The sequence below is a fragment of the Zingiber officinale genome, chromosome 1A (genome assembly GCF_018446385.1).
Source record: "Zingiber officinale cultivar Zhangliang chromosome 1A, Zo_v1.1, whole genome shotgun sequence".
In the NCBI taxonomy this organism is placed as follows: Eukaryota; Viridiplantae; Streptophyta; class Magnoliopsida; order Zingiberales; family Zingiberaceae; genus Zingiber; species Zingiber officinale.
Genome location: NC_055987.1, coordinates 4,376,580 through 4,401,605, shown reverse-complemented (window position 1 = coordinate 4,401,605; position 25,026 = coordinate 4,376,580). Strand labels below are relative to the sequence as shown.

The window sequence follows — 25,026 nt, the reverse complement described above, 5'->3', positions numbered from 1 at the left end:
ATCAACTTTTTCACCTTAAGTAAGAATAACATGATTAAGTAATATGCCCTATTTCACCTTCAATATTGCAATTTGCACTCTCTCCATTTTGTTTTCTTTTGACTTTCATTTTCTTTTATGTATATTAAATACATATATAAATCTTATTTTGTATTAAACATAAAATATTTGTATGTTAGGGTTTGGGTCATTTACGAAATGGATAAGGAATGGATACATTTACCTTCAAGGCTTGTACCCGAGTATGAAGGAGGGGTACAAAATTTCTTGCACAAACTAATAACTATGTCAAAACACATGAAGTAATCTTATGCCCTTGCAAGCATTGTAAAAACAAAAAGTATATGAAATTTGACCAAGTGTACGATCACTTAATTATTAAGGGGTTTGATCATTCTTAAACTATTTGGGTCTTCTATGGAGAAACTTATAACCCACAATATCAAGGTGAAGTTAGTTCAGGAGAATTTCAGAAAGATGATGAAAGTAGAGAGGCATATCACTTATATAAGAATGTCTTTGTGCCAGAAGAAGAGGTTGGATACACTATATCTGAGGCAAAAGATAACGACTTTGCTAGTTTATTAGAAGATGCAGAAACTCCTCTCTTCCCTGGTTGCACAGCTCACACAAAGCTATCAGCAGTCGTCACATTATACAATTACAAGTCTACTAATGGTCACATAGATAATAGTTTCAATGAGCTCCTAAGATCTTAGGTGACATGTTTCCATAAAAAACACACTTCCAGAAACTGTTTACTCGATGAGAAAGTTGTTAAAACTATTTGATTTAGGATATGAGAAGATTCATGCTTGCCGAAATGATTGTTGTCTATTTCAAAAGGAGCTTAAAAATCTGGATATGTGTCCAAAGTGTGGTTCATCAAGATGGAAGGTGGACAAAGTCACCACCAAAGTTTTTAAAGGGGTTCCTGAAAATGTGCTATGGTATTTTCCGGTGATACCAAGATTTAAAAGGATGCTTAAATCAAAAGAAAAAGCTGAAGAGTTGATTTGGCACTCCGACCACAAAAGTCAAGATCACATGATGTATCATCCAATTGATTCAGTAGCTTGAGATATAATAAATCATAAACGGCCAGATTTTGCGTCAAATCCTAGAAATTTGTGCCTTGGCCTTGCAACCTGTCACGCCCCAGAGGAGTCTCTATCCGAAGAAATTTCGGCAGCATCTTCCCTGTACGGCGGACAATATGAAACTTTCTACATATCACATATACATCAGCCACAGGCGGCTGGAATGATAACAATAAATAAAAACAAACACCACGCAGTTTATAAAGATATTCAGCCTCTGGCTGTCACAACCACGCAGTTAATAATAGTAATCAATAACAATAGGACTCTGACTCGAAATCCACCCTACTCCACTACACTCGTAAAGCTCAAATCCAACGAACTCACCTCTTCTGCCGTCCAGGCAGGCACGTAGTAGAATGAAATCCAATATCATATCAAAAATCCATCAAAAGGTATCACTCCATACAATATCCATAGGAAAAATCCAAAAAAAAAAAACTAAATCAAAGTCTGATAAAGAAAAAGGCCAAAATAAAACAAATAATGATCTAGTAGAGAACTAGCTCCACGTGCAGATGGGGGGGAACTGCTCCGGACAGCCTCAACCTGAAAATATCAACAATGGAGGCGGGGTGAGTCCAACACTCAGCAGGTACAACTGATATACATAATAAAACAAATAACAGATAACACTAATCATGCGTACAGTCTCCTGAATACGAGAAGGAATAAATGCAACTGAAATGAAATCAGGAGATAACTGTACTAACCGGAATCAAGGTACAAAGGTAGCAGGTCGTCAGATCGAAGAAATCATAATCCTGTATGCATGTCAATCAAATGCATCCATACAAATGCAGCATATAAGTGCAACAATCACAAACAATAAAATGCAATAAATGCATATGGTGACCGTGCACTCGGACATCACTGCTCCTGACAGTGACTGAGTGGACGGAATGCTGTCGGAGTACTCCTGTCCTCTGGCCCCAAATCATAAATGGGGGAGCTCAATGCTCTCATCTCCCGGTACACAACGACGGGGAGGATATCTCTGCCGGCTACCACGCTGAGTCATCTGACCAACGGAGCCAAACAAAGTCCACCATCTGCCGGCTACGACGCTGCTACACTAAATGCCAGCGGAGCCAAATAGAGCGGAACTAACTGCCGGCTACCACGCTGAGTCCTCAGACCAACGGAGCCAAACAGCAGAACCGCCACACACCTGTCTGATATACCACTAACCCATGGGTGGTGGTGGTGTGTGCAGTACATGTAACTGGCGATGGGCTCAACCATAGTGGAGCCGACAATCGCACAGCATGCAAACATGATGCATGACACTAATCATGGCAATCTCATGAATAGCATAGCAAGATCCATACATAAATACAAGGTGTACCACAAGTCAATGTATCAAATGGAAGGTACACAAACAGATAGGGTATCATATAAAACCCTAGGTCCAGAACATGATGTATCATATGGTTGGGTCACTACCGAAAGCATGTATGGTCAGATAAATAATAACATGCAGTGCATAATAAACAAACAACATGTAACAGATCATGTAGTGACCAACCGAATAAAATGGAAACACAATTCTTGCTATATGTTAAACACTTTATTATGCATATCAAAAGACATAAGTCAAAGTACCCGCCTCCAATCGAAATGGTCCAATACGCTAATCGATATACCTGTCGAGACACCGTCTCGAATCAAAGTCCTGTATCACATAATATACAGATTTAGTTAATTACATATAAATTAATTAACTAAATCAAATCCGATGGATTCAACCCTTTTGGCGACCTTAGTTCTAGATATAGTTGTTGGCCCATTATTTTGGTAAATTATAACCTTCCTCCATTGATATGCATGATGAAAGAAAATCTTATGTTGACATTACTAATTCCATGTCCGAAGCAACCAAGAAATGATATAGATGTATACTTGGAACCCCTTATCGAGGATTTAAAGGAGTTGTGGGACACATGATGTAGAGGCGTATGATGTATTCAGCAAGTCAATATTCAATCTAAAGGCTATTTTGATGTGGACAATCAATGATTTTCCAGCTTATGGAAACCTTGCTGGATGTGCCACAAAAGGGAAACTTGGTTGCCCAATATGTGGGGAAGACGTATGTTCTATGTGGCTTAAGTATAGCAGAAAGTTTTCATATATGGGCCACAGAAGATTTCTTTCTCCTAATCACCCATTTTGTTAGAAAAAGAAGTGGTTTAATGGGAAAAAAAAGAAAGAAAAGGGAAACCTAGACCTTTGAATGGGTTAGAAATTCTCAATGCAATGATAGATATTGAAAATGATTGGGGTAAAAAGAAAAAGGATGTGAATGTCAATACTTCGGGGAAAAAGAGGAAGAAACAAGATAGTTCAAAAGAAGTGCAAAAATCTGTTCAACAGTGGAAGAAAAAGTCAATCTTTTTCAATTTACCATATTGGAGTGTAAGTTATTTTGCACTCTATTCATTAGTTTTTGTCCACAAATTGTTTTAAATTTCCATAACTAACATTATGAAACATGTTAATGGTTACTTGTAGGGGCTACTGTTACATCATAACTTAGATGTGATGTATGTTGAAAAGAACGTTTGTGAGAATATCATAGACACATTATTAAACCTAAAGAAAAAAAAAATCCAAAGATGGTGTGAATGCTCGCAAAGATTTGATGCACTTAAATATTAGAAAAGAATTACATCCTCAAGAAAAAGGAGAAAATAAATATCACTTGACTGCTGCACCATACATGTTGTCTACAAGAGAAATGGATGTCTTTTGCTCTAGGTTGAAGAAAATAAAGTTACCCAATGGCTATAGCTCAAATATTGGTAACCGTATTTCTTTAGAAGAGCGTAAGCTTAATGGGCTGAAATATCATGATTGTCATGTTCTAATGCAACAATTGCTATCAGTAGCATTGATAAATCTTCTACCGAAAGGCTCACATAGTGCTATATTTCTGCTTGGTTCATTTTCCAATGAATTATGTGAAAGAGTGTTAGACAGGAATCGTTTAGAAGCACTAGAGGAGAATATTGTTGAAACTCTATGCATGTTAGAAAGATATTTTCCACCTGCCTTCTTTACCATCTCGATTCATTTAACAATTCATTTAGCAAGAGAGGCTCGCTTGTGTGGGCCAGTCCAATTCCGTTGGATGTATTTATTTGAAAGGTAATAAATAATAATTTAGTTTTGCTATCAATGGTTGTTTCATGTGATTTTTTTATGATTTAGATTTATGAAAACACTAAAAGGGTAGGTGAAGAATCGAGCAAGGCCAGAAGGTTGTATAGCTGAGTGTTACCTCGCAGAAGAACAAATGATATTTTGTAGTGCTTATATAAACAAGACTTCTAATATTGGTGTTCGTTCAAATTGGAATGATGATTTGGAAAATGGATTAGTGGAGGGTCGTCCAATTTCTTAAGGAAAAGAAAAGATTTTAGAAGACGACATGTTGCAAGTCGCACATCAATATGTGTTGTTTAATACTGCAGAAGTTGAACCTTACTTAGAGTGAGTGTAATTAATTGCATATTATATTAGTCTTAATGTATTACATATCTTGTATATTCTAATATCTATCTTTAATGATTTTCAATAGGATGCACATCGAGGAGCTTAAACAAACAGATCGTCGTTTCTTAAGTAATGAAGCATTGTTACAAAAGCAACATATGGAAACATTTGCTGAATGGCTATCTAAACATGTTCCTTTTAACTCTTCAGGCCGAATTCAATGGCTAGCATATGGTCCAAGAAAGCATGTTATATCTTATACGAGTTATATTATAAATGGACATCGGTTCCACACAATTGATGTTGGAAGGTTGACACAAGATAGTGGAGTTTCGATTGAAGCCGACACTGTTTGTCAATCTAATGCTAATGATTATTCACATACAGTAGAAAGACTATCATACTATGGAGTTATACGAGACATTGTTTTACTAGACTAATATTCTTTCAAAGTGCCTATTTTTAGGTGTGATTGGGCCAATCATGGAAATGGTATTAAAATGGAGGATGACTTTACACTCGTTAACTTACACCAAGGACTAAAAACTTTTGAAAATGATCCTTTCATTTTAGCATCACAAGCCAAGCAAGTATTCTATTATACGGACAATGATGAATCAAATTGGTATGTGTTGCTAAAAGCATCGCCTCGGGGTATTCATAACATGAATGTGCTTGAAGCGAATGCCTATATATCATCAACCCCTTTTCAAGTGTCCCGAGTTGAAATTAACATTACCGAGAAAGAACCATATGCAAGGAATGAGTGTGAGGGAATTGATGTGACTGAGACATGACTAAAATTTTGAGATGTAGATTTTATAGTTATTTATTTTAATTGATAAATGTTCTTCTCAAGTTATATAACTCTATATTACTGTTGCAATATATTTGTCTACATATTTACTTTGTTTGGTTATATTTATTATATCATATTATATGTTTGATCAAATCATTACATAGCATTCAAAAAGATGAGCAAAAAGGGTAAAAAGCATAGCTTAGCATCTGAAGATGAAATTCAGGTGATATTTTACTCTTTCAAAAATCTTAGTTTTAGTAATAAACTACACTTGTACATTTCAATATATATTTTTGTTATTTTACAGGAAACTATAGCTAATAGGTTATCGAGAATGGACGCTAACAATTCATCACATGATTTGCATGGTGAAGAATAAATTAATGATGACAAAACTCAAAAGAAAAAGGGAAGGGGTACGTCCAAACTGAAAATGGTTAATGGCCAAGATAAGTGCAAAGAGCTGGAGCGTAATGAGTTAGGACAACCGATTGGAGATAATTTGGTGAAGTACGCTTCTTTTCTAGGGTGCATGATAAAGGAATTTGTTCCATATACATTGGATGGATGGAATGAAATAGGTGAAGAAGTAAAGGATAGGATGTGGAGTTGTCTTCAGGTAATATCTTCAAACACTACATTTTTCATTTCCATTTCTATAACAAAATGTATATATATTTTCATGTTTATTAATGTATAGCTGAGTTATAAAGTTGAAGATTGAGAAAAGAAAGTAATTTTTCAAAAGTTAGCTAAATTGCGGCGTGATAAAAAATCCAAATTGCAAATACTTGTAAGAGAAGTTAATACAGGTCGAGTGGCTTCACGAGATCTCAATCTTTCGAAGCCTGAATTTATGGAGCAAAATCAATGGGACTTGTTTGTGAAGAAGACGCTATCACCTACCTTTCAAGTAAGTATTTATTCACTTTAAATAGTTTGTTGAAGGAGATGTAAAAGCTGCCTACTGTTTGTGGCTGCTTATTCGTACTCAGAGGTTGTGTTATGGGTTTATGGTTCTGTTTAAATTATGTGTTGCTATATAAGCTTGTTGGACCCCGTGGTAGTTTTGATGTGATCAACCAAGTTGGTTAGGTCCTGCTGTGTTTGATCCCTGTGTCTGAGTGTGCAGGAGCTTAGGAACAAAGGAAGTCGAGCGGAAGACGCAGCTAGCGAGAAGGACGGCACGGGAAGGGAGCCGACGGGCTCGGTGCGTCCGAAAGATTAGAGAGCTGCGGAAGAGTACTCCGGTGGGCGTGAAGAGCGTGCGCAGCGTTCGAGGGACGTTAAGCCGGGACGGAAGGCTGCTCGAGGATGGCCGGAAATTGGGTTTGGGTGATCCCTATTTCGGTTGGCCAAAATCACCCAAACAAACGGAGCTTCGGAAGACAAAGTGAAGAAGAAAAGGAGTCAAAAGAGGCTGGAAGTTACTGTAGCAGAAATTACTGTAGCAGAAATTACTGTAGCAGGAACCTTGAAGGCGCCTTAAACACATTGAAGGCGCCTTAAACCCATTGAAGGCGCTTTGAATGAATTGTTTAAGGCGCCTTGAGCAGGCTAGTTTGACCGTTTGTGATGCGGATAAAGTTTTATCCGCAGATTGAGTTGGAGGCGCATTAAACCCTGTTGGAGGCGCCTTGGACTCTCGGGATAAGATTTCCAGGGCCTATATAAAGGCCCCTGGAGCTAGGAATTCAACAACAACTCAAGCAATCAACTGTGTAGTGTTTCCTAGCAATAGTTCTGAGCTTCCAAAGTGTAAAAGGCTTCTCCGCCTTCAGAGAAGGAGAATTTTTCTACTGCGCTTTTTTCTACTGCCCTGGATTAACAACCTTCTTAGTTGTAACCAGGTTAAAATCCTGATCTTCTCTGTATTTCTTTATTTAGTTTTTATTGCTTTATTAATTTGTCACTATTGCACTAATTGAGTTGAAAGTACGAGGAGGGTATAGTTTAATTTTTGTTTTCAGCAATTCACCCCCCTCTTGCCGGCCTCCGCTGCACCAACAAGTGGTATCAGAGCCGAACCGTCTCAGAAGGACTAACCGCCGACTGAAGCACGAAGATCTAGACGATGGCCGGAGCCAGTGACTACCCACCTGCATTCGAGGGGGAGTTTGCTTCATGAAAGCAAAAAATGGAGGTATACCTTAAGTCTGATTTTGATATTTATTTAATAATGAAATCTAGTTATGAAGCACCAAAGAAAGTAAACGGAGAAGAGCTCAAGAAATACCTCTGGAACGAGAAGCAACGTGATGAGTCGATGGCAAATGCGCGGGCTGAATTTCATCTTCTAACCACAATACCAAATGTATATCTCGACAAAGTCGGAGAGTACAATAGCGCAAAAGAACTTTGGGAAAAGTTCTTAAAGATCTATGAAGAGTCTGAATCCAAGGTAAATGCCGCAACAACCCCAACAGCCGAATTCCATCCTGAAGCCACAGAAAGTTCATCCCAGATGAGCATCGATGAAGGGGAAGAGACTTCGGAAGAAAGCAACTCGACAGGGGGAGAATCAACAGCTGACAAGGTAAGTCAGGTATGATTTCCACCTTCTGAACAATTAATTACATTAATCGAGAAGGTACCTGAAAATTTTTGCGAATTAAAAATTAAATCTTCGAAAGAATTTTCTGGATTAGAAAAAATTTTGTCGAACGAATCTTTCCAATTAAAAACACCGTCGAAATATTTTTTACCAACTATTTTGTTGAAAGAATTTCTGAAACTAAAAACATTGCCAAAAGATTCTTGTGAGTTACAAAATAATTTGTCGAACGAATTATCAAAAGATCTTTTATCAATTATTTTGTCAAAACAATTTTTCGCATACTTAATATTGTTTTCCTTAAATCTAAAAAATTATGATAAACTAAAGTGAAAATTTAGATATCATAATAAGGTAAGAGAAATGACAATAACTTGAGAATGAATTTTGTTTTAATAATAATAAAAAAAAATATATTATTTTCGCCTAAGTTAAAAGCCTTTTCTATAATTCTAAAAAGTAATTTAACTTAGATTTTTTTTAAATATTCTTCTGAAAAATTCAAAAATTTATTTTACTAAAATTTTTTGGAAAATTTTTTAACTTGAAAATTTTTTTTGTGGAAACTTTTTGACTTGCAAAATTTTAGCTAGAAAATTTTTCAAAATTTCATTCTTACTTGGAATATTTTTGAACCATTTATTTTACCTAACATATTGTTGGATAATTCTCTCTATTTTTATTAACCCCGTTTTTGCTGTGATCAAAGGGGAAGAGAAAAGTACAAGTTTAGGGGGAGTTAGAAAAAATTTAAAATTTAAATTTCTTTTTCTATTTTTTGTTGCAATTTTGCTAATTGCAAAAATTATACTTAACTTGTTAGTTTAGTAATTTTTTTTTAAAATTACTTTATATGTCTATTTTGACTCTAACTTGAACTTGGGTTGATGCACATCAAAAAGGGGGAGATTGTTGGACCCCGTGGTAGTTTTGATGTGATCAACCAAGTTGGTTAGGTCCTGCTGTGTTTGATCCCTGTGTCTGAGTGTGCAGGAGCTTAGGAACACAAGAAGTCGAGCGAAGACGCAGCTAGCGAGAAGGACGGCACGGGAAGGGAGCCGACGGGCTCGGTGCGTCCGAAGGACGAGAGAGCTGCGGAAGAGTACTCCGGTGGGCGTGAAGAGCGTGCGTGGCGTTCGAGGGACGTTAAGCCGGGACGGAAGGCTGCTCGAGGAAGGCCGAAAATTGGGTTCGGGTGAGCCCTATTTCGGTTGGCCAAAATCACCCAAACAAACGGAGCTTCGGAAGACAAAGTGAAGAAGAAAAGGAGTCAAAAGAGGCTGGAAGTTACTGTAGCAGAAATTACTGTAGCAGGAACCTTGAAGGCGCCTTAAACACATTGAAGGCGCCTTGAATGAATTGTTTAAGGCGCCTTGAGCAGGCTAGTTTGACCGTTTGCACTGCGGATAAAGTTTTATCCGCAGATTGAGTTGGAGGCGCCTTAAACCCTGTTGGAGGCGCCTTGGACTCTCGGGATAAGATTTCCAGGGCCTATATAAAGGCCCCTGGAGCTAGGAATTCAATAACAACTCAAGCAATCAACTGTGTAGTGTTTCCTAGCAATAGTTCTGAGCTTCCAAAGTGTAAAAGGCTTCTCCGCCTTCAGAGAAGGAGAATTTTTCTACTGCACTTTTTTCTACTGCCCTGGATTAACAACCTTCTTGATTGTAATCAGGTTAAAATCCTGATCTTCTCTGTATTTCTTTATTTAGTTTTTATTGCTTTATTAATTTATCACTATTGCACTAATTGAGTTGAAAGTATGAGGAGGGTATAGTTTAATTTTTGTTTTCAGCAATTCACCCCCCTTTTGCCGGTCTCCGCTGCACCAACTGACTATTATTTTTCTCAATAATATACTGAATTCATTTCCATGGCTGTAGGCAAATTTCTCTGCTTTTAATAATATCCCTCAAGTTTGTTTGCATTAAGCAGGATTTGGCATCCAACTGGTTGTTCTTCCTTGACAACTTAAAGAATAAGCTTTTCTGATGATAGCATTCATCATTAGAGATCAAATCTCCTTCTTACTCGACATCAGAATATAAAAAACTCAAGTCCCATTTTATCTTGTCCATTTTTTCTCACCTGATTTCTTATCCTCCATTCTTTTTCTTTTTGTCAACTAGAGTATTTTGATATTGTTGAGATGTCCAAGTCTGCCCGTTCTGATGGCTACATAAGTTTGTGAGCTTTCTTGCTTCCTTGGGCCAATTTTGTCCGTGTTTTGCTTACACGTGCTTTGGTCAATTTGTGGTCAATTATCTGTGCAACAAAAGTGCTAATACTTGATTACTAATTTGAAGTTCTTCTATTAGTAATCAACAACAGTGTAACAACAATACTAACACATGTTTAACTTTCAGAGTTTTCTGTCTTATATATGAGTGTATATTCTAAATCGATGAAGGCTAGAATGTACTTTGGTGCTATTTCAATATTATTTTAATGGCTTGAAAATGTTATCAATAGATCAGGTTCCCAAAACTTTGCACGCTATAGTTTTGTGGTGTCGTTTGTCAGACCAATTAATATTGGGTAAAATCATTTTATGCCATGTGACTTCATAAAGGATATGACTGAATAAATATGTTTATACTGCACCTCTTCTTTTCCTTTATTTTAGTGTAATTTCTAATTAATGTCTTGATTTGTTTGGTAAATCTCAGGAAAAGAGTGCGAGATTTAGAGCAATGAGAGAAAAACAAGACCACATTTACACGATGAGCCGGAGAGGTTATGCTCGTTTGGCTCACATTATGATAAATATTATTTTTTATATTTCTAAATTAATTATTGAATATTGTTTCTAACTATTTTTTTCTAATATTTCTATATCTAAGGAAAAAACAAGTCCGCTAGATAGACAAATTACAAGATCACAAGTTTGGATTGAAGGTCACAAGAAAAAAATGGGAAACCTAGTACTCAAGCAGTTGGAGAGAAAATGGTAATAAGATTATGTCTTTTTTATTTGAAGAAGCTCAAAAGAAAAAAAAAATTGGGTTACTTAAATTTGTTATTTTCTTATAAATCAACTTTTTTATTTGCAGAAAGAAATACAAGAATGCCCACCAGAATCTCAAAAGACTACTAACATTGCTGATGATGCAATTAGCATTGTGTTTGGCAAGGAAACAAGGGGTAGAGTGCGTGGATTGGGCTTTGGAGTTACACCATCTAAAGTTGGAACTTCTGTGCTACAAAATCAAACTGTTAAACAACTTCAAGCTATGGTACATAACCTTCAACAAGAAATGCAAGAAATGAGGCCCATTCAACAAGAAATGCAAGAAATGAAGTCCATGTTTTTACAAAGTATGAGGTAACAGAATCAACAAGAACATGTTTGTAATTAAAAACATACATAAAATAAGTTAATTTGGAATCTACACTTATATGTTGTTTCCGCATCCTAGCCAATAGTTGTTTCTGTCAATAGTTGTTTCCGCAGCGTTCAATGCACGTTGTCGATGATCTTTTCTACGGCGTGCAATGCACGCCGTCAATACTAATGACTTGCAACCGCTTTAAACTATGTAGCGTGCAATGCACGCTACGGAAGGTGATCTTGTACGCTGCGAAAAGTCATTTTTATTGCAGTACGAGCAACGTCGATTATCGTCTTAACTACTGAACGTGAGAGAAATCATGCATACCCAGTCCATCAGCCATCCACTTCAATCCTACGCATTGCTTCTCCTTGCTCATTCTTTTCCACTCACCGATAAATCAAATTCCCTATCAATAAACACTTGCCTCGTCTAAGAGAAGATGGAACTAGGTAGGTTCTAAAAATATATATGATATTTAAATTTTTTGAAAATATAAATAATTTTATCTCGAGCTCAATTGGAAATAAAATTCGAACTCGAGTTTGATTTGAATTGTTCGAACCTTAATTCGAGTATAATCGAACCTTAATTCGATTATAAGTCAAAATGACTTAAATTCGAGTTCAGTTCAAATTATTCGGACATTAATTTAAGTATATTTTAATTAAAATGATGTAAAAATAACTACAATTTAATTTGAGATATGCTTGTGAGTGATGATGAATAATTGAATAAAATATTATGAGTTCGAATTCAGTTCAAAAAATTATCTAACATGTTCGACTTGAATTCATTAATTTTAAATATGAATCAAATATTTTTCTAGTTGACTCACAAGACTCGCAAACGTTAAATCCGTTTGCAACTCTAAGTAGGAAGAAAAACAACCTCTATTCCTGTTGTTAACCATTAAATAAGCTCTAAAAAACATAAATAAAAAAATTTTAAATACATGGTGAACACAAGGTGAGCACCATAAGCAAAGTAGGGTTTAGCCATTTGTGGTTTTGGCTTTAGGGTTTAGGGAGGCCAAATTCCCTGGTTCACAAAAAAATGGACCAGGGGATGGACCACTTGCAATTACGACTGGATCGTGGTCACGATCCAGCTGCAATTGGTTGCAATCCCTCTCTGAGTTCACCGTCCCCTCAGATTATATTTTGGGTCGGGATGGGTGACCGGAGATTGCTCGAAGGCTGGCCCCCGCTCAACGTCCGACATCCTGGCCACTTGCCCACCGCCGACAACCTTCGGGCAGCCTCCGGCCACTTGTCTCGATCCAAAACTATAACCTGGTGGGACGGTGAACCCAAGGAGGGATCACAACCAATTGTGGTCGGATCATGGTCACGATCAGGCCGCAATTGCAAGTGATCCATCCCCTAGTCCATTTTTTTTGGACCAAAAGATTTGGTCATAGGTATAGGGGATAGGATAGATTTTATATATATATATATATATATATATATATATATATATAGGGTGTTGATTTTAGCGTTTATGTGTTAGGGTATAGCATTAAGTCTTAAAAAAAAATTTATACATGGTGCTCATGAAATTTGCAGAATAACAACTAATTGAAATATAATTTCAGATGGGAAGTAATCTCAAATTTAAAATATATTTTTTAATTCACTGCGTTAGTTATTTTTTTTTAACCTTGTTTAAAGCATCATGATCAATGGCGGAGCCAGCGCGGGTGATCTACCCGAGCTGTGGGCCACGCCGACGTCGATGCCGACGCCAACGCCCCGGCTAGCCTCCGCTTTCTCTTCCGTTTTTCTAAGTAAAATCGACATTTTTCTCTTCTCGCGGCCGTCGGGCATCCAGGCTCCAGCCCGAGTAGGGTTGTACCTAGCTCCACCCTTGATCAAGATGCTAATCGATAACAGTAAAATCTCGGATAATTGTGACAGAAATGCATAACCACTACAAGAACAACATTATTTAGCGACGACATAATTCATCGCTAATAGTATATAGCCATGATAAATATTTGTTATTAACATTGTCACTATAAGTTTGTCGTAAACTATACTTAGGGATGAAAGTCAATATTTCATTGCTAAGATTAACGACATAACATAAAATGCAGCTAAAATTACCATAATCATTGCTAAAATGCACCAAGGTTAGAAACGGATGTAGCATTATTCGTCACTAACCATGATAGTATTAGCAACAAATGTAGCATTATTCGTCTCTAACCATGATAGTATTAGCAACGAATTACCCATATTTTGTCCCGGAAACTAAATGTTAGTGACGAATTTTTTTGTACATCACCGCTAACCTTTAAAAAAATCACTGCAATTGAGATAAGTTTCAAGTGGTTAGTGATGAAACACGAGTAGGTCGTCGAGCCCTCCCCCCAAATAAATTCATTAAATAAGGTCATAGAATACGTATGTAGTTTGTGCTCTCTCCCTAATCCACCCTTTTGACGAGCTATAAAGAGTTTCATTAAAGACAGTAATCAGATCTTTTCTCCGTGACGGATCGATTTGAAAAAAAATAATGTGTTAATATTTAATTCAACAAACAATATATGATAACTAAAAAATTAGTAATTATACCGTTGTAACTATATTGAATGAATGATTTAAAAACCTCTACGATGGCTATATGAGAGTTTCTCTAGATTTTTAGCATTTGTTACAGATCATTTCTACAACGTAAAATCTTGTATAAATAAAATATTAGTTATAGAACAAATAATTAAATTTTTATATAAAAAAGACATTTGTTATAGAATGAGTTATTTGAAATGCCTCTAATTCAAACATAGCGCACATGTAGTCCTAGTCAAATTGCATCTCACAAAACTCAATTGACATCTATTGTTGACGCTCAACAGGAGGAAAACACAATAGCTTCTTATAATAGCTATGCATTTTAGTTAAATTATCTCTATACCTTGCACTCATTAACCGATCGATCTCCTTTTTAGCAGATGATGAACCCTCCTAAAAATTATATCAAAAGCAGTCTGAACAAAATAAATTTATTTTGCATGTGATTAGTAGTAAAGAAGTGGTTATAAATATGTTGAATTATTTATACTTTCTAATAATCGATTGTATATCATCCTTTTATTATCCTCAGAGATGTGTTTTCAACTTTTAGCTTGTAAGGGAGTAAATGTGTTTACTGAGAGACCTAACTCGGTCATAAATGAAGCTGTGTTTGGGTTAATTAGATGTCCATCACTCTGACGAAAAGTTATGGATAATTTACCCTGTTCATTGATTTGGTGTCACAAAATATCAGAATGTGTGTCATGTGTCTCCCTCTGTAGCGTGCGACCTATAAATGTGAAAGTGTTAACAATTAACAAATGAAATACATAAATAAATAACAAACTAAATAACACTTTTGTAATTTAAATTCAAAACAACTAACCGCTAGGGGAACTATTATCATCATGTGTCTGCAGAACTGGTAGATGCTCAATCCTCTTGGACTGTATGACTGTCACAATATATATAAAAGTAATGAAACTTTATCTTATATAAATGAATTAAAAATGAAAAAAAATACATACCATGTAAAACAAATAATCACTAACATCATCTGAAATAGATAATTGATTATCTGTGTCACTATTAACTTCAATATCTCCATCCTCGTATTAAGAAAAACTTTGAGCATTGCTAGCCAACTCCACTTGTGCATTTGACATATTTATATGTTGATACTCAACATTTAATTTATAAAGTTGAGATATCTCTTGAGTCTTCACCAACTATTGAAGTTGTTTCATTAGAAAAAATATCTTGATTAGTCTCGATATTGAAATTATTTTTGGATTCAATTTCTTCGTGTACTCCATCAACTACTAAAGTTTGTTAAGATATATGGAAAGACAAAGTTGGAGCGCGAAGAGAGTTGTTTGAACATGCTATGGAGCAGGTTTTGATCAAGTCTTAACTGCAGGCTTTTGATGAATTCAAGTGTGCATGTTTAGTTATATGTCATCATGAGATCAAAAAGTTTTATGTTAGTTTGGCTAATTAACTCCGTTGTTTATGATGAATTAAATCAGGATGGTTGTTAAGTATGGAAAAAAATAATGATAAAAAAAAGGACAAACCTATTCCTACCACGCTCATCTCTAACTTTTCTTTTCTTTTTCTTTCTTGTTCTCCCATTCCTTCTCTTTTCTGCTTCTCTTCAACGGTAGAAAAATCGCAGCAGCCCTGGTTTCCTCCTCCCGTGCCTTTTCTCCTCCTCTAGCGAAGAGTAGAGCAGGCAACCTTGCTGCCTTTTTCTCCAGCCACCAGCCCTTTATCTTGGTAGTACCGTCGGAGCTCCTTGGAGTGTGTCGGAGCTAGCCGGACCACCAGAAAAAAGGGGAAAACAAAGCCCTAGTTGCTGTCCTCTTTTCTAGCCAAGCACAGCAGCTACTGGAGCTAGCTGTGGCCTTCGCCGGAACTCACCGAGACAACCGGTGAAAAGGAAAAAGATTTCCTTTCCCCTTTACTATTCCAGCAGCCATCCTCTCTGTTTTCAGCCTTCTCCAACTAACATTGTTGTCTTTCTTCTCCTCCAACAGCCAAGAGCAGCAACCCTAGTTGCTCTCTCCTTTTGCCCCCACCAACAGCAGCATCTCGCTGCCTTTCGTTTTCTCCAACAACAGCCCTAGCTGCTGTCCTTTTGCCGGAGTTCGCCAAAGCTCACCGGAGCTAGCTGAGACGACCAGTGATGAAGGGAAAACAACCCTAGTTGCTGTCCTCTTTTCCAGCAACCACATTAACCCGTAGAAGGTATATTTTGATGCTTTTTGTTAATCGATGTGTAGTAAGGAGGACTATCTAGATTAGAATAGAGGTTTCATTTAGGAATACGAAGTGGTACGAGCTAGTGAGATCAAAACAATTCACCGATTTCGAATCATAGACAATATTTAGACTTTAAGTCATTATTCTTATTAAATAGTATTTTGATTATTTGAGTAATGCTTGGTATTATGTTTGTAGACACGAGCTCTAGTGGTGCACGGTGACCTGTTGACACTCGAAAATTTTACTGTATATAAAGTGGGGACATCTCTCTTTGACTTTTATATATTTATCCTTGTGCATAAATAAAAAAATAGTGAAATTATATATATTTGTATAATTGTTTTACAATGAGAATTAAAATGATATTTAAAATAGTGAAATGGGTATTAGAATAATTAAATCATTAGGGGCAAATAATTGATAGTATTTCTTGTTCACATGTGGATTCATACTTGGATTCATATGGGAAGAATTATTTTAAACATTAAATACATATTCTGAATCTCTTTTGTTGATACCTGTCTTTTTGACTTGCTTAATCTTTCATGCTCCATGCTTTTTGAAATTCTACTTGTTGATACTTGTAGCCTTTTTATCTGTGAACCCTATATATGATGATAAAATTAACATACTTCATATGAACATGTTATCATTCGATATGAAACGAAATAATTATGATAAATGGATAGAATGAAATCTTTAAAGTGAAATAATAATAAAGATGATAAATAAAAAATATTGAAAAGTGAAAACTATAAGCCTAGCTTTATACCGGCGTACTGGACCGCCCAAGTATTATTATGGTAGTGCAGAAGTCGCGGTCTAGAGTACCTGACCGCACACGCAAGTCCTGTGTTAGTAATAGCCCTAGTACCAATTATGAGATGATTGTAAATGACTCATTTTTGTATCATATTTCATTATTAATAAAAGGTAAAGTTGGTTATTATATTTATTTCAGTTCAGTGTCAATTGAATAAGTATAATAATATCCTTGGGTAGTAGGTTCTTATCTACAACATATCAATTGGTTGAATTGATAATGAGATATTGTAGATATACATAGAATACTACTCTTAACTATTCCTAGTCAAGTATTAATATACAAGGATAATATTAATACGTTGAGACTAGTATGTAGGTCAATGGATGACTTAATCTCACAAGTCATGGATATGAGATATCAGGTTGACACATGAGTATATATTAGAGAATATATACTGAATGACTCGCCTTAAGAATATTTCATGGATCGTTATATGAGTGTCATAAACATTTTCATGTGACTATTGGTATGAATAGTCCTTAGACCTGAAGTCACTACGGTTCCTTACATAAGAAGTTGTGTACTTTGGTATCGACAAACGTCACCTATAACAAGGTGGACAATAAAGTCGATCACTGGATATGCAATGAATTATGCAGAGGGATGTGAGTGATGTAGATGAGATCTATCCCTTCCATATGACGGAAGCATATCTGCGGGACCCTTGATTAGTAGGACACAAGAAAGCATAGCCATGTTCAAATGAGTCAATATGAGATATTGAGCTTATTTGATTGAGTGTGTCTACTTAGAGATCAAGAAGCACAAAGGTTGATAAGAGAATGACACGGTCTATGCCTCATTGATTAATTTAGATATCAAGGATAGATGGACTAAGTCATAAAGATAATAGCCACGGACAGGTTAGGTCGGATCTCGACTTTCTCGTTACTTGGGTAGCAATGATACCTTGCTAGATACCACTCATTGCTTATGTATCTAAATGTTGATTTAGATAAATTGTCAACGTTACGAGAACCTATTGGGTCACACGCAAAAAATAAGTAGATTTGAAGATGGGTTTATATGATGAATCATTGGATTAAGTCTAATCCGAATTGGACTTGTTGAGTTAGACTCAATTGGATCTAATTATTGGATTGAGTCCAATTCAAATTAGACTCAAGGAGTCAATTCGAATTAATGAAATAGTGATTCATTGAATTTGCATTGCATGAGATTAATTAAGACTCGATTGAATTAGACTTGAGTTAGACTTGAGTTAGCTTGAATTAGACTTGAGTTAGACTCAAGTGAGGATTAATGAAGATATTTATTGAATTTCGAAATTCAATGAATCATTTCATTCAATTTTTGAAATTGAATTTAAAATGAGGAGTTTCAAGTGTGGTCCTTAATGGAGTGTAAATACATATTAAGGCTCATTAATTGAATTAATGCTCATTAAGTGTTTTCTTTAGATGAAAATACTTAAGCATTTTTCTCTTCATTTTTGGGTAGATCTTCATTCTCTCCTTCCTCTTCTCTTCTCTGGGCCAAAACCCCTTCTCTATGTTGCTAGCACAACCTTAGGTGGTTTCGATCTCTAACTTCTGAGTTTGTGAGATAAACGAAGGCAAGACTTGTTCGTGTGGATACCGTAGAAGCGCGAACGTGTGATCATGCTCAAATCCAAGCTTTTTGGAGTCCGTGTGCACGCACCAAAGATATAAACCTCTTATGAACTTTTGTAAAACTTAGTATAATTTTTTTCCCTTCGCATGGATCTTCTGGAGCAACTAGAAGTTTTCCACTGCACATAAGCGTGTTTAGCGCCCTAGTTCCTTACAGCCTGGTGGTGTGATGTAGCCCTTGGTCAGTGTTGATTATGTCTTCCACCGGTGAGGGCTGATAGTCCGTACGTCAGATGACGTATGCGACAGTATTATACTCTGAGGCAATTTTTAGCCTATACATATGACATTACACTATCTGATGATATTGGCTCAAGTTGCTCACATTTTAGTTGATCTATTAGATTTACTCATATTGATATTATATCATAGATGACATGTGCAATTGTTGATTAAATAAATAATATTTGAAAATTGATTTTAATTGATGATAACAAATGATGATAAAGTGACGATTCTAAATTCTAATATAGCTAGAGCAGTTTCAATATTCGGTGTTCCAAAAACTAGGGAGATATACGAGGTTGTTTTTTTTTTTGGTCTCTTCCTGTTGAATCTTAACAAGATTTATCTGAAGCTGTTAATTGAGGCATTCAATCTGAGATATTTATTGGTCAATTATTTGCTTTGTTATTATTGTTGCTCTCTAGGAGAGTAAATAATTCATGGCTCATAAGCTAAGGACTTGCTAAATGCAGAATAATTCTTGAATCCAAAGTTAGTATCTTTGATTGAGAACTAACACATTATCCAGCAAGGGTACTTTATCTTTGTAATTATATAAAGTAAATGTTTTTAGTCAATGTTTATTGAATGAATGGTCTAAAAACCTATTGTGCAAATTAAATATATTTAATTAACTCTTATTTAGTCCGCTTCTAAAAATAAATAAGTTTAAGCGGGGTAAAAAATGAATAAATTTAACGGTCTAGATAAACTTGTGCTTATAAAAGTGAGACGGAAAAAAAGAATGAAAGAGAGATTAATGAATTTAATGGCCCAAATAAATCTATTTATCTATGTAATTATAAATTAAATACTTTTAATTTATGTTTGATTAGCAAGCTCGAAAAAAAAAACAAACAAAAATTGAAGGGGAAAGAGTTTAGTTGAATTGAATTAAACGTTCAATTCAGATAGATTCATTTTTATTATTATATTATATATTAAATATTTTTAATTAATCCTGGCCGAATCAGCTTCCGGTGAACTGAAAACACGGAAGTCTACAGGTTGACCTAGATCTCCAACTTCCTTTTAGCAATATTTGCTTCCGGTGAGTATTCGGTAGTTTGCAGAAGCATCGCCCAACTTTGCTTTGATCTGCAACTTCCTTTTAGCAATATTTGCTTCCTGAGAGTATTCTGTAGTTTGCAGAAGCATCACACACTCAACGGCAGCAACGATCACCTCTAGATCCACTTTATTTGGAGGTAATCAAATCTCGTATACATATATATTGCTTTGCTATATATATTAATCCTTATAATTTGCCATCAATCAAATCAATAGTTCGATCTACTACATGGCGTTTGCCACATTGATTACTACTGTCTTTGTTTTGTTTTTGCAACTCTTTTGGCTTGCAGATCTGAGAGAAGTAAACAGGGATCTGCCGCTGCTCTCTTCTGCAATCAGATGGCGGTCGCACTAACAGTGGGGGGATGGTTCGCGCAGGCCTTCATCCAGACCTTGATCGATAAGGCCAGCGATAAATCCATCCAACTGTTTGCCCAGCGCCGGGGTTTCGCTGAGGACATGGAAAATCTGCACCCGTCGCTGCTGGAGATTCAAATCATCCTTGACGAGGTGCAGATTAGCCGGAGCAACAACACCAAGTGGAAGACATTGATGCAGGAACTCAAGGATGCTGCTTATGATGCTGAGGACTTGATAGATGAGTTCCAATACCATGTCCTCAGACAGAAAGTCAAAGGTAAAGAAGAGGACAAGGCAGCAAGTGGCTCCAGTGGCCTTTCAAACATGTTTTATGCTGCAAAAATAAAGTTGCTGGGTTCTTCTCATTCCTTGGAGGAAGATGATATGAGGGCTAGAGTGAGGAAGATGCAAGGAAGGCTGGAGAAAATTGCTAATCGTATGAAGAGCATCATGAATGTGTTACCACCACATGATAGAAGGAAGCAACCTGAGGTGAAGTTTCAGGCCAGAGAATCATGCTCTTCCCCGGCGACGGACATAATGTTTGGCAGAGACAAAGAACTGAATCAAGTGGTAGACTGGTTGTTGGAGTCAGCTAATCAGGTGGAACCTGCATCGGCATTTGTCAACGATACCTTCTCCGTCTTGCCCATTGTCGGGATAGGAGGGGCTGGAAAGACTACTCTTGCTCAGTATGCGCACAAACACAACAGAGTTCAGGTTCATTTTCACCTCAAGATTTGGGTCTGTGTGTCTGACAATTTCACTGTGCAAGGACTCGTTAAATCTATAATACAGTCAGTAGCTCCACAAAAACGATATGATAACATGGGGTTAGAACCTCTTCAAAAACTACTCCATGAGCATATTGCAGATAAGAAGTTTCTGCTTGTTCTTGATGACGTGTGGAGCGATAATAAGAGTATCTGGCATAAATTATGTGCACTACTTAAAGTTGGAGCTCATGGTAGCAAAATCATTGTTACGACTCGAGATGTGAAAGTTTCAAAAATGGTTAGCTTGGTGGAACCAATTTTGCTCCATGGTTTAGACGAAGATGCCTTTTGGCAATTGTTCAAGAAATGCTCATTTGGCACACTCAACCCTGGAGACTATCCGGAGCTAGAAGATATTGGTAGAAAGATTGCTCGTAAGTTGAAGGGCTCACCATTAGCTGCAAAGACACTCGGCAGTGTTCTGCAATCAGATCTGCGCCAACAACACTGGAACACCATAATGAAGAGTGATATATGGAAAGTAAAACAAGATGAAGAAGACATTATGCCTGTTCTGCATTTAAGTTATGAATATCTTAATGAAAACATGAAGCAGTGTTTTGCTTTTTGCTCGGTGTTTCCTAAAGACTACAAATTCGATAAAGCTGTGTTGGTTCAAATGTGGATAGCCGAAGGCTTCATCGAAGATAAAAACACAAAGAGGATGGAAGATGTTGGAAGCGATTATTTTCTTGAGTTTGTTAACAGATCTTTCTTTCAAGAATTCGTATATGGTCTATTTGTGATGCATGACCTTATACATGATTTAGCTGAGATGATTTATGCGGAAGAGACATGTAGGATTGAAAATAACAGACAAACAAAGATGCTTTCCACTATTCGGCATCTACGAGTAGAAGAAGGAAAATTGCCGTTGGAATTCTCTGGATACGACAAGTTGCACACCCTGATGTTGAGAAAAAATTCACCTCCCAATAGCCTCTTTGAAAAACTAAGAAGCATTCGCGTTTTGGATGTAAGTCGGTGTGGCTTGCAGGAGTTATCTGAACATATTGGTAAATTGATTCACCTCCGTTACCTTGATATATCATGGAATTCTGAAATTAAAATTTTGCCTGACTCACTATTCGACCTTTATAATTTGCAAACACTGAAGGTAGAAGGTTGTTCTAAACTAGAGTATATACCACAAGAATTGAGTAAGTTGGTCAATTTGAGATGCATTGATGCAGATGACATGTTTTTGGTGATGGTGAAGGATGTACGAAGACTAACTAATCTTCAAGAATTGCCAACATTTAGTGTTCAAGAGGATGACGGACTCAAGCTTGAACAACTAAAGGATATGACACAGCTTCATGGAACACTTCATATTCAAAATCTTGAGAATGTTGTTGATAGCACAGAAGCACAGCAGGCTGAGTTAAAGAACAAAGTCCGCCTAAATAAATTGGTATTGGAATGGAATGATGAGAAGGATGCCAAGTTGGAAGAGGAAGTAATTGAAGGTCTGCAGCCACACAAATCACTTAAAATATTGAAAATTGAAGGGTACAATGGAAGTAGGTCGCCTAGTTGGTTGATGCCAAAAGTTCTATCCAATTTGGAAAAACTTTACTTAGTAAATTGCAAGGGATGGGATGACGTTCTGCCATTTATCGGTCAACGTTTGCATCTGATTGAACTTCACATGGACGGCATGCCTGCTTTGAAACAACTGAGTCATGAATTTGAAGGCAAGTGTTTTCCCAAGTTGGAAGTGCTTTATTTATACGAGTTGCCGGCATTGGAGGAGTGGTCTTGGACCGAGGGCAAAGATCTATTTCCCTGCATGCGTGAACTTCGTGTCAGCTATTGTCACAAACTAAAGAGATTACCTCCCTTCCCTCCTTCCCTAGAAATGTTGACAATAGAATGCTGTCCCAGGCTCAAATTAAATAGCAGAACGGAAGATGATGAGGAAGGTGGCTGCCATCTACCGCCCTCACTCAAGGGATTGAAAATAAGCCAGTGGCCACATATAACGTCTATTTCTCTAGTTCAATCGGTAGAACTGCAATACTTGTACATCAGTAAGTGTGATGAGTTGAGATGGATGGAGTGCTTAGGAGTCCTTAAATCCCTCAAGCAATTGAATATTGTAGGATGTCCTAAGCTGGTTCAGTTGGATGTAGAAGATGAACAATCAGCGAGCTTGTTGCCGTCTCTGCGTTATTTATGCGTGGACAACACTGCTCTGCTTAAAATGTTTCCTCTAAGAAACTCACTGCCATTCATCACAGAACTTGTATTTGTGTCATGTTCTGAGGAGGTGATATTTGAGGAGCCGATATTGGTGCGGAGCCTCACTGCTGTTACATCTCTAAGCTTCATTGGTTGCGAGAAACTACAATCTCTGCCGGCAAAGCTGCTGCATTGCCTTCCCTTCCTAAAAACGTTAATGGTGTATAACTGTCCACAGCTCCAATCACTGCCAGAGATAGGACTTTCTCCCTTTCTCAAAACACTAGATATATGTGACTGTCCACAGATTCAAGCGATGCCAGAGGATGGGCTTCCCATGTCACTAGATGATTTCCAGTGCTCAGGCGATGTTCATCCAAAGCTGAAGGAGCAGTCAGACAAGTTCTTCGTGGATACATATAATAAAAGAGTAAGTACCCTTGACGCCCGTTATTTTCATGCATAGAGAGGTTTTATTTTGCATTCCTTCTATCGTATGTCCAAGCTCCCAAATGTCTTTGCTTTTTTTCAGATCTTTGATAATTAGCATTATTTACATTGCTGATTATTCTTTATTTGTCTCTTGTATTGCATGTAATTTACACGGTTATCTTAGAAGGCAAGGTTGGAATTGGAATGAGAACTTGGACGGTTCAATTAATTATCACAACAAGGATCTGGTTCTTTAAGGGCATACTATGCATATGACAAGCATCTGTTGGAGTTTGCTGAAAATAATATTCAAGTGATAACTTGATGATATGCTCTTATGGCGATATATGGTGTCTTTAGAATCGCATACTATGGGAACAAAATTTACTTATTGTGTCTTATTTCTTTAATTTTCACTATATCTCTATGAACTTGCTAAATAGGTACTATAGCATATTAATTTGTCATTTTAAGATTCGAATATTTTGTAACTATTATTGTCGAATTTGTGACTTTTATATTTAAATGTGGAACTTATTTAATAATTATGTTGTGTGTGTTCTTAATTCTTAACTCCTAGACTTTGTGATAAATATTCACTTACAATTTGTTTAAAAAAAATAAAGATACTTGAGAATAATACCTTCTTTGTATATTCATCGTTTCAATATATTGATTATAGTTTTTTTTGTGTGTGTGTAAGGTAGTTTTTGTTTTTTTTCCTTTTATCAGTGTAAGTTAGTTTGGGATTCAATTTTAGTTGCGTTATAAATTTATATAGCATGTAGACATATATGATCTTAGTGTGAACAATAGGTTTTTCTTGGGATTCATATTAGTGAGAGTTTAGTACACTGTCCATATGGGTGTGGGATTCAATGCATTTTATATATATATATATATATATAAAAGCTCGGCAAGTTTCAAAAACACTGTAAATCCTTTCACACTTGATAGCATATTGGTGTTTAACTCTTTGTATAAACTTGTCAAAATAAATTAATTGATTATCGTTTCACTGACACTTTCTTTATCGGTAGAGGTCCACTAGCTCTTAACCTATTGCAACCTCTAATATTGGTGATAAAAATATATTATTGTATACTATTTTACTATAAGACTAGAAATTATATTAATCTATTGTAATGGTAAGAAAGAAAGAACAGAGATACACAAACCAGCCAGAAAGAAAGACGGGATGAACAAGCTGTCACTCACGTAGTCTCTTTGCTTCCCAACTTCCTAAGAAAAAACTGTAATTAATCCATAAACTTCTAGACTAAATTATGCATTGTATGAAGCTTTCATCATAACTAACAAGCTAAGGCAGAAAATAGACTAACAAATAAGAAAGTATAACATTAGGCCCTTAATTCAATAAATGATTGGATGAACCGACGACAACATAAAACATAAACAATGAATAAAAACTGGACAACCCA

General features: G+C 36.4%; 1 protein-coding gene and 1 long non-coding RNA gene across 5 annotated transcripts; both read left to right on the top strand.

Annotated features, from left to right (window-relative positions):
* The first annotated feature begins 5,373 nt into the window (after window positions 1-5,373).
* Window positions 5,374-6,243, top strand: LOC121999137. Its single transcript, XR_006116799.1, has 3 exons — window positions 5,374-5,623; window positions 5,708-6,019; window positions 6,101-6,243. It is a non-coding gene; the product is annotated as an uncharacterized LOC121999137 (long non-coding RNA).
* A 9,211-nt stretch (window positions 6,244-15,454) lies between these two features.
* On the top strand, window positions 15,455-24,132 carry LOC122015935 (putative disease resistance protein RGA1). 4 transcript variants are annotated; one of them, XM_042573061.1, is made up of 4 exons: window positions 15,455-16,055; window positions 19,911-19,966; window positions 20,123-23,582; window positions 23,769-24,132. In XM_042573061.1, the coding sequence occupies exons 3-4, from the start codon at window positions 20,172-20,174 to the stop codon at window positions 23,790-23,792; spliced, it is 3,435 nt and encodes a 1,144-aa protein (XP_042428995.1). In that variant the 5' UTR covers window positions 15,455-16,055; window positions 19,911-19,966; window positions 20,123-20,171; the 3' UTR covers window positions 23,793-24,132. The 4 variants fall into 4 exon arrangements, with proteins under 4 accessions (XP_042428995.1, XP_042428988.1, XP_042428980.1 ...); XM_042573054.1 differs by having other exon boundaries at window positions 19,904-19,966; XM_042573046.1 differs by lacking the exon at window positions 15,455-16,055 and adding an exon at window positions 19,709-19,809 and having other exon boundaries at window positions 19,904-19,966.
* The last annotated feature ends 894 nt before the right edge of the window (window positions 24,133-25,026 follow it).